The sequence below is a fragment of the Acomys minous genome, assembly GCF_964271855.1.
Source record: "Acomys minous genome assembly, chromosome: 20".
NCBI lineage: Eukaryota > Metazoa > Chordata > Mammalia > Rodentia > Muridae > Acomys > Acomys minous.
The window spans coordinates 1,740,001-1,749,655 of NC_140502.1; the positions used below are offsets into that span (position 1 = coordinate 1,740,001).

The following is a 9,655-nucleotide window of genomic DNA, read 5'->3' on the forward strand; positions in this document are numbered from 1 at the left end:
GATTGTATGTTAGCGATTATCCTGTGAAGACAGTGGCTCCTTCACCGGTTGCTCTGTATTAAGTTCCTGAATAGTTTGAGATTTTTTAATTTGCGACTGTGGAACACTTGTCTTATTTTTTTCAAGACAGAGTTTCTTCATGTAGCTCTGGCTGTCCTGGAACTTGCTCTATAAACCTTAGGCCAGCCTCAAACTCTGAGTGACCCACACCTGCCTCTGTCTCCCAAGTGCTGGGATTAAAAGCTACTCCACCACCACCACATGGCAGGACACTTCTAGCCTCTGCTTTTCTAGTTTACACTGCTTGAAAGGAAAGATACAGAAACCGCATTCAGTCATAGTACCTATACTGAGACATCACAAAATGTCAGGAAACGGCAGGGCCTTATAAGGTGAAGTGGAGGAAGCAGGTGTCCGAGCACAGAAAGACAAGAGTTTTGCTTGGAGTGACCAGTATGCTAAAAGCCTGTAACATAAACATTTTTGCCACTGTAGAATTAGTACTGACCAAACACTGGGGCAATCACACATAATCTCAGTGTTTTTAAGTTTAGAAACGTTCAGGTCAGTCAGCCATGGGCATTTGATGCCACACTTGGGAGGCGGAAGCAGAACGAATCTGTGAGTGTGAGGTCAGCCTGGTCTAAACAGTGAGTGTGAGGCCAGCCAGAGTTATGAGACCCTGTCTTCAAAAAAAGACAAACAAGAACAGCAACACAAAAGGGGAAACTTCAAGTCTGACACTGTCATACTGTACATAAAGGTTTATTTGCGATTTGAGATGGGAATTTGAACATAGGATAGAGTTGAGGTCATCTGGAAGAACAGTATTTCATAACAGATAGCACTTTAGATTTCTCATTACTGCCTTCAAAACTTTAATTTGCTTTATTAAGAAAAATCTGTTTTTAAATGAAAAGCAGATAGTTTTGCGTTCATATTTGATCTATCTCCTGCCACGACGTGACAGTTGCAAATAAAATAAAGCAATTTAGATGACAGCATTGTTCATATATAAAATTATAATAGAACTTTCCAGAGATTAGCCTCTATCAATTCCTCCTTGGGTGTGTATTCTTGGCAGTGCCTTGGGGTTTGAAGTATTCCATGACAGGGTTTTTTGTTTTTTAAACATCTCTCCTAACTGGATTCTCTTGGGTTTGGGTGGCAAGTGCACTGACACAGGGCACATGGTGACTTTGTGCTTGTGTGGTGCTGGAGCCCCGAGCACCTCCTTCCTCTGCTAAGGTGAGCGAAGCGCGCTCCTCGCAGACTGAGCAGGCCCAGGAGGCCGAGCTGGCTGCGTCTGTGAAGTGTTCCCTCTGCCTCATGCACATGCGTTTGCCTTTTCAAATAGGAAGACAACGAATTGCTCATAAACCTCATTCCAAACCAAAGTCTTCAGACGTTTTTGAAGCAGATTTTGAAGGTGGCGTGAGAGCTAAGGAGGTGCTTGCTGATGAGCAGCTGTGGGCTCGGCTTGAAGAGCTGGAGCGACAAGAGGAGTTGCTGGGCGAACTTGCTAGGTGCTTAACGGCTGAATACGTATCTTTACTCATGTACAAGGTGCTGTGTGTGCATTGAAGAAAATGCAGAAAATGTTAGAAGTATCAGCAATCCTTCTACCCTTAGATAAATACTATTTTTGTAGAATTCTTTTCGGAAAATACCCACAATGAAAATCAAAGTCTCTGTGCTACTCAGATCTCACAATATAATATATAATGAAATAATTACACTTAATCGTCAGTGACTGTGTTAAATACTAACAAAAAAAGGTGACCAAATTTTGTTTTTTGAGGTGCTGAGGATTGAACTAATTATAATTATACCTTTATCCTATAAGACAAGCATTCTATAGGGCAGTGAGTAATGAATTTTAAATGATATACTTTTATAGTGTTCTCAGGATAGTGCTCTATCCTTGAATGACTTGTTGAAAAGAAAAAAAAATGCTTTGAATTGAAATTTGATACTGTATTTCATTTACAAACTTAATGTTTACTGAGTAGGCAGTTGTAACCTGGGCAGTCAGTCCTTTGTATGAGAAGCTTTACCAATTGCTGTTTGAAATACACATTAGCACTTACTTAGAGCTGTCAGAATGCTATATGAAGTTTGCTACTACAGAAGTTCCTATATTCTTTTGCTTAAATGATACATCATACTAGTTAGTGTGTCTACCATAATTGGCTTCTGTGAGAGACAGGACACAAGATGCAAACTATTTCCCTGAGTGTCACTGTGAATTGTGAGGTCCTCCTGCGCACGGGAACTCTCTCATCTTCTAAAGCCAGTGCTGCGTTTAGGAGTCTTAGTCATGATTCTCTGTTTTGGCATGATGTCATTTCAGTTGTTGCATTTTTAGTTCGGTTATTTTTGTAAGGTCTTCAGATCCCTTATGGAATGAAGCCTGATAAATGTGCATTTGTGTGTAAATATATGTTCATGTGCACATATAGACATTCTTATCTTGAAAATTCCAGAAAAATTTCTGAGGTCAAAATTAGAAAATAATAGTATATTATAGTTTGTGGGTATGAGGCATTAATTTCTGATCTCAAAAATAGCATACCTACTTTAAAATTTTTCCTTTTTAGTTTTAGAGAGAGGTTTTATCACAGGTTTGTAGGTTGGAACTTGAAAGAAAAAGGGAGATGATGGTGAGAGAAAGAACATGAGCAGAACTGCACACACACACACACACACACACACACACACACACACACCTTGTCCTGCTCTATAGGCCAGGCTGGCCTTGAACTCAGAGATCTGCCTGCCTCTGCCACCTGAGGGCTGGGATTAAAGGCAGTGGGCTACCATGCCCTCTGAATTTCTTAATTATATTATTTCATGCGACATCTGGCCAATGTCCAGAGATAAAAATATACGTCTCCTGTGAGGCTTGTTTTTTTTTTTTCTTTCTTTGGTTTTTCGAGACAGGATTTCTCTGTGTAGCCTTGGCTGTCCTGGACTCGCTTTGTAGACCAGGCTGGCCTCGAACTCACAGCGATCCACCTGCCTCTGCCTCCCGAGTGCTGGGATTAAAGGCCCTGTGAGGTCTTATATTTGAGTAGCTACAGTATGCGGAGGTTTGTAAGAGCCATTTTTTCTAGTCTCTGTATTTGTTTGCTCTTATTAATACTGTCTTTTCTTCACCTAGTAAGCCTGACACTGTGATTGCAAATGGAGAAGACACCGTGTCTTCTGAGGAGGAGAAGGAAGATGAAGGCCCAGGTGTAAATGTTGTAGCTCCAGTCACCGACTCCTGTGCCCCCAGCAGCTGCTGTAGGGATGCTGGGAAAGTTGGGCTCCATAGTGGGCAAGCCAGTAGTCATTGGAACTGTTCAGTGAATGGTTCAAATTCTTACCACAGTAACGAAGAAGACGACGATACTGATGATGATGATGATGATGATGATGATGACTATGCTATTTCAGCAGATAACTCTGTACCAACAATATATTTCTCTCATACTGTTGAGCCTAAAAGGGTTTGTATATTTCTAACATTTTTGACATTAAATATCACCTATGCTGTATTTTAGAGAGAAAAACATTAACAGTGACTAAGATTGTTAATGCTGCCAAACAAGAAGGCATCTTTTCCTCTTATCTGACCATTTCACCTTAAGAGAAAAAGAAAAGAGTAATTACTTAGTGGTGGTGGTCTATCATTCTCAGACGGTGCATTAAATGCACACTTGAATGCAGTGACTCATCTGCCTTACTCCAGGGCTCTTTTGGGTTGCTTTCAAATCTGAAAATGGCTGTAAGACCATTTATTTATTTATTTATGGCACCAGGTTGTTGTTTTTATGTGGGTGTCAAATGAATACTGGTATCCCAAGCAACAAGGAAAAATTTGGTTGGGGGTTGAAATGAAAACTGGGTCTATTTTTCGCCCCACAAATTAAATATAGATGTGTAATAATGGATTTAGAGTTTTAGCATTTTGGAGCTGAGATTGACTATATTCAAACTTTGCTTTAGTGCCAAAAGCCTTTGTTTTTCTATACCTGACTGTAGAAGCCCAGTATTGAAAATAGGGGAAAGCGGACTAGTTGGGGGTGCAGGGCAAGCTGCCATCTGTCCATGCCTGACCACCTTCCTCTTGCTCTGTGTGCTGTGCTGAGGTGCTTAGGGTGTATGTTTTAGCGGATCTGAGAGGCTGTTAAGACAGATGGGTAGCAGCAAGCAAGCTTCTTTCTACTCAATAGAGCAACCTGCACTACTTGAATATTATGTAAGGAGACATCTTATATTCCTTAAACTTTAATTATTCCTGCCCTGTTAGGAACCAAAATAATTATGTATTTCTAAAGCTAAAGGGTCTTTGGAAATTTTGGGAACTGTTGAAACTGAAGCATTGCTGATTTCTTTCTTTTTCCCCCAGTTTCCCCCCTCCCCCCTTTTCTCATTTTTATTTAGATAAAGCCAGACATACAAATACATTAGAAAGACTGTTATGGAGAAGGGTTGTATAAATACTAGATCGCCACAGAAGAGTAGCTTACTGTCTTGAGCACATTTGGCTTTTTCTTAGTCTGATCTGTGTCCTGAAGTTAGCGGTATTTAAGCAGTTTAGACAGTTAAGTGTTATCTGCTGCTGCGATTGCGACTCAGGGTTGCAGCACAGGGATTAAGACACCAACTCATGTAAGGTGAAAGCAAGGGAGGAGAAGTTTATAGTCAGGATGGAATTTAGTTTAAATGTTTTTTGCTTTGCATATAGTGGTAAAGACAATGGTGATAGAATAGGCTGCTGAAGAAGATGTGGTGTTGTAGACATGTGACAAAAGAGTCGCACTTGATCACATACATAATTTCAGTGCCAAAAAATTTCAGCAGTGTCTCTTGCTGATAACTATGTGGTTTATTTGTGCTACTATGGGACTTGATTTTTTTTTTTCTGAAAGTTTTTTTTTTCTCTCCTCGTGAATTAATTCTAGGTTCGAATAAATACTGGGAAAAACACCACTTTGAAATTCAGTGAAAAGAAAGAGGAAGCCAAACGGAAACGGAAGAGCAGTGCTGGCAGCCACGCTACCCACGAGCTGCCGGCCATCAGGAGCCCTGCTGACATCTACAGGTGGGTGGCGGCTCCTCTGCTCTGTCTGGGGACCTTTCCTTCTTTTTGCAGTTGGCAGGAGGCTGGCTGACTGGGACATTCTCACCAAAGGCTAACATGACCTGCTGCCTCCTCTTAGAGATGGAGAGCCCAAGTGCCACCTAGCCATGCCTTCTGAGCGGCCAGGGTACGGGGTGATTTCTTCCGCTTTGTCCTCTTCATATGCCACTGGGGAATCAGGCTGGGGCTCCCGGCCTGCCACAGCTGCCAGGAGCTTGTCCTGTTCCACTGTCCGGTTTGAAAACACCTACCGTTTTATGACTCATACTGCAAACTGGCGAAAATTCCTAATGTTTTGAAGTAGGTTTGTATAAATTACTTCGGCAAATCAAGTTGTTCTTACCTGGAGTATATCTGTAAGTAACACACTGCATTTTATTGCCCCAAACTCAGCTTTGAAAGTAACATAAAGCATATCCTGTGAGGTGGCGACCTTCCTCTGAATGCCACATGTCAGAGAAGACACTTAGCAAGAAAACCGAATGGAGTTTGGTGAGACATGTTAAGTGTAGACATGTAGGCAGAGTCAGGAGTGAAGAGCAAGCCGAGGCTGCCTGAGACCTGACTCAAACACACCTCAAACCTTAGATTAATTTATAGAAAAGAAAAGGAAAAAAAAAAAAACCTTTGTGAAGTTCTTTTCAGTTTTGAGCTCTTAAAGTGAAATTGCATTTCTTGAACATTATAGAGTCTTTGTAGATGTTGTGAATGGAGAGTATGTTCCTCGGAAGTCAATCCTCAAGTCTCGCAGCCGAGAGAACAGCGTCTGCAGCGACACCAGTGAAAGCAGTGCTGCTGATGTGGACGACCGGCGGGGGCTGCTGCGGAGCGTGAGCTCTGAGGACGCGTCCTGCAGCGATGCCAGTGGGAGCCAGAAGGAAGAGCTCCAGGAAGACCACCCCAGGAAGCCTCCGCCCTCCTCGGGAGCATCCGAGGTACACGCCTTAGTTCCATTTCATATCTCACAGTCTTGTTCTTTAAATGTTGAAGTTTTCAGCTCATGCTTAAGTTCTTAGGAGGGGAGAAGTGGCAAATAGTAGACACTTGTTAAAAAGTGACTCCTTGGTCTTCATTTTTTCTTGATATAAAAAAGATACTTGAAGACATTCTGGTGGTTTGTATGTCCCTTAGTCTCATTTCAGTTGCACTTAGTTGATTTTGATTATACTAGGTTCCACAAACAGCCACAATTAAAGAGCTTTTGTGTGTGTGTGACAGGTCTAATTTGTTCCATTAAATTGTCTTAGAATTTTAAAGCTATTCTGATTCACATTAATCTCAGCACCTCCATTTTTAGTTTTTACTGATCTCGTTCAAAACTGGGAGGCAAACATGCAGTAAAGAACTTGAAAACTTGCATAAATAAATCCCCCAAAAGAAATGTCAGCATTGGTGAAGCTGAGCTTTTGCCTGTCAGGCAGCAGGGAAGCGAGGGCCGCACAGAAGCCCACCCTCCATGTTCTTGTTCCTTCTGTTTTTAGTAGAGAGTGGGATAGAAATGAAGCGGGTATTTGGGGCACTTTTTATTTGTCATTTTCTATTTTTCCAGAGAAAAGGCTGTTTTAGATATTTTTTTCCTTTTTTCTTATTTATTTATTTATTTATTTATTTATTTATTTATTTATTTATTTATAGGGTTTCTCTGTGTAGACCTGAAACTTCCCCTGTAGACCAAGCTGGCCTTGAATTTAGAGAGATCGACCTGCCTGTGCCTCCTGAGTGCTGGAATTAAAGGCACGTGCAACCATGCCTTGCTTACATTTTATTTTCTTGTTTCTCCATCATAAAAAAATTTCTGGTATTTGGGGGTGTAATTTAAAAAAAACGTTGCTTGGTTTCTCTGAGCAACTAGTATTTTGATGTTTATTATCTGTATTCTTGTTATTTTAGTTTCAGTTTGAAAAAAAAAAAGGAGTCTTGGTAATGGAGGGTAGAGATTTTTGTGTGTGCATCTTAGTTATATTTAACTCCATACATTTTTGTCTTACAGGCTTTTTCTGGAACTGTAATAGAAAAAGAACTTTTATCTCCCTCCTCAGCACCACACTCAGCCATCGCTCATCATGCCTTACCCACCATCCCAGAGCGGAAAGAGGTGCTGTCAGGAGCACCGGAAGAGCCTGAGAAGAGGATCTCCAAGTTCAGGGCTGCCAGACTACAGCAGAGGAGCTAGAGAGGCGTGGGCCCCGCCGTCTGCAGCCCAGGCTGCCCCTGGGACGCCCAGCAGAGTCAGCTCAGCTGTACACGTGGAAAGGCGTCCCGCTTCACTTGGCAGCAGTTCGCGCACCTTTATCAGTGGCATTTAAAAAGTCACAGTAAATGCTCGAATGCTACAGTGTTCTGCTGGCTTTGTTAATTCTCTGAATACTGTCTAATTGGCCTTAGGATGCAGGAGGAGCATTTCAAATTACTTTTCAAAGAATACTGTCATGCATTGTTTTTGTGTTTCCAACTAAACACAGGCAGTTTTGTACCAGCTGTGATGTTGTGCTTGCCATATGGACCATGTTAAAGAAACTTTAAAATTTTCAAATAGATTCAACAATTATATTACTTGCTTTTACATTTTTAAAGGCACTTTAAAAAATCTACATCTTGTAGGTTTCATAGCTAGGTGGTTCTTTGGAAAACTCTCCTTTTGAATGTCACTCTGTGGTCTTTAAGGCAAGAAGCTACACAAGCCCTTTGAGATTTTGACCAGAAGAATAAGATTTTGTACAACTTTTTTTCCCCCTGCAAGTAAAATTTTTATGAAACTTGGTTTATAAATATGAACGTCCTGGTTTAGAATTGTATATAAAAATATCTGGTTTGTCTGTATGCTATACAGGCAATGCAATGCCACAGATTTTTGATTTTTTGTTTTTAAAAGTCGCACAAGCACCTCTCCTCATGCGTACAGTTTTCACTGGGATTATACTTTGGGAGGGAAAAGTTTTGCCTCTAGATGCTTTAAAACTTTTTTTAAAATAAAGATTTTTTTTTTAATGATTTAACCTTCCTCATATTTTCATTCTTTAAGGTTGCTTTGCTACTAGTAAAAATTGAAAATATTGTATTTACTTGTAGCCAAACTCTTTAAGGAGACATTCGGTGTCTGGCTGACCATTGCAGTGCAAGCGTTGATCATTAGCTCGGTGCATGCTAAATACAGCTTTAAAATTCCTTCTGCCCTAGTGATGAGTCATCAGCCCCAACCCACCCTCCGTTCATGGCTCACTATTTAAAGGTTATTTATAGCTTCTTTAATGAATTCTTGCTTAAACAAAGGGAAATTATGCCCTAGAAAAGTTGAAACTGTAACTAGAGCAGTGCCACTGTCAGAAGTTAGGAAATACATATTTTAATGATAAAAGGGTGAGTTTGAGTCCACACTAGTCAATGGATAATTCAGAACACGGGGCCTGAATTTGAAATACTGTTTTCCTAGCCAGTGTTGATATCTGTACATGTATTTTGTACTAAAAACAGTTTTTCCTTCCGTCACCGGCTCCCAAGCCAAGCTGTCACGTCACACCCACTGTGCGCCTGTCCTTCTTAACTTCCGCTTACCCGAGGCTTCCTGCGCCGCCCTCCAGGTGCAAGCCTCCTGTGTGTCTGCGGATGTGTAACTTCAAGAACGCTCTCATTAAACACCTTTCTACGTTCATGAACCTATTTTGTTCCTGCTCTGTGTATTTGTGTACCTTCTTTCAAATAGGTTCCCCTCACAGAATGAGACCGTGGTAGAAGCAGAGAAAAAGTGTCCCAGCAGTGTGTTTTGTGTTTTCTGCTGGGGACCCAGGTGAAATAGTCTCGCTCAGTTTCAGTCAGTTTAAAACCATAGCTTGGAACTATGCTTGGATTTGCATGAATGTAAGCTATGTTTTTGTGGGGCAGGTTGACACCCTGGTTGCTCTTGAACTTGACATCCTGCTGTCCCCAGGTTCAGGGGCTGGGACCACAGGCTTGCATCCGCCTAGTGCTCTTAGCTCTCGGACACCAAAAGGTTGCGGGCTCATCTCCTGCCGGTCCTTTCTCTCCCAGCCCTGGGATGCGCTGCTCAGAGGAGCTCTCTCACTCCTAAGACAGCGGTGCCTAGAAATCAACAACTGCTCACACATGTTTGTTGTTTATAGGTCAGTGCTTGGCCTGTTCAGCGGGCAGAGCTGTGCATATGTCGCTAACGGATACACATCTTAACACCTGAGATGACGAAAACTATACCTATAAACTGAGACTTGATTCTGATCTGACGCTGCCTGATCCATTTGTGCCTTCCTTTTCCACCATCTGCTAGCCCTGGCTTTTAGGCACACTTGTCTTGTGTGAAACACACTAAGGCAGTTGGAGTAAGTGCGTGTTTGAGCTCTGAGGAAGCACACTGTGTTCCGGTGTGTGCAGTTGTTTATAGTAGAAGTCACAAAACCGGTGCTCGAGGTTGCTTTGATTTGTCCTGTGTGTTCCCTGCCCGCTTTGATCACCTTCACTGGGATCGTGTTGCCCCTTGGGGTCATGTGTTGCTCTTTGTATTTCACTCTACAC

General features: G+C 41.7%; 1 protein-coding gene across 1 annotated transcript in view; it reads left to right on the forward strand.

The window, feature by feature from the left end:
* Positions 1-8,784, forward strand: part of URI1 (URI1 prefoldin like chaperone) — a 58,458-nt gene extending 49,674 nt beyond the window's left edge. The window contains exons 7-11 of the mRNA XM_084770245.1: positions 1,358-1,526; positions 3,164-3,494; positions 4,953-5,092; positions 5,820-6,066; positions 7,122-8,784. Coding sequence (XP_084626371.1) covers positions 1,358-1,526; positions 3,164-3,494; positions 4,953-5,092; positions 5,820-6,066; positions 7,122-7,304 — 1,070 coding nt within the window. The 3' untranslated portion in view covers positions 7,305-8,784. The remainder of the gene's footprint in view (positions 1-1,357; positions 1,527-3,163; positions 3,495-4,952; positions 5,093-5,819; positions 6,067-7,121) is intronic.
* The last annotated feature ends 871 nt before the right edge of the window (positions 8,785-9,655 follow it).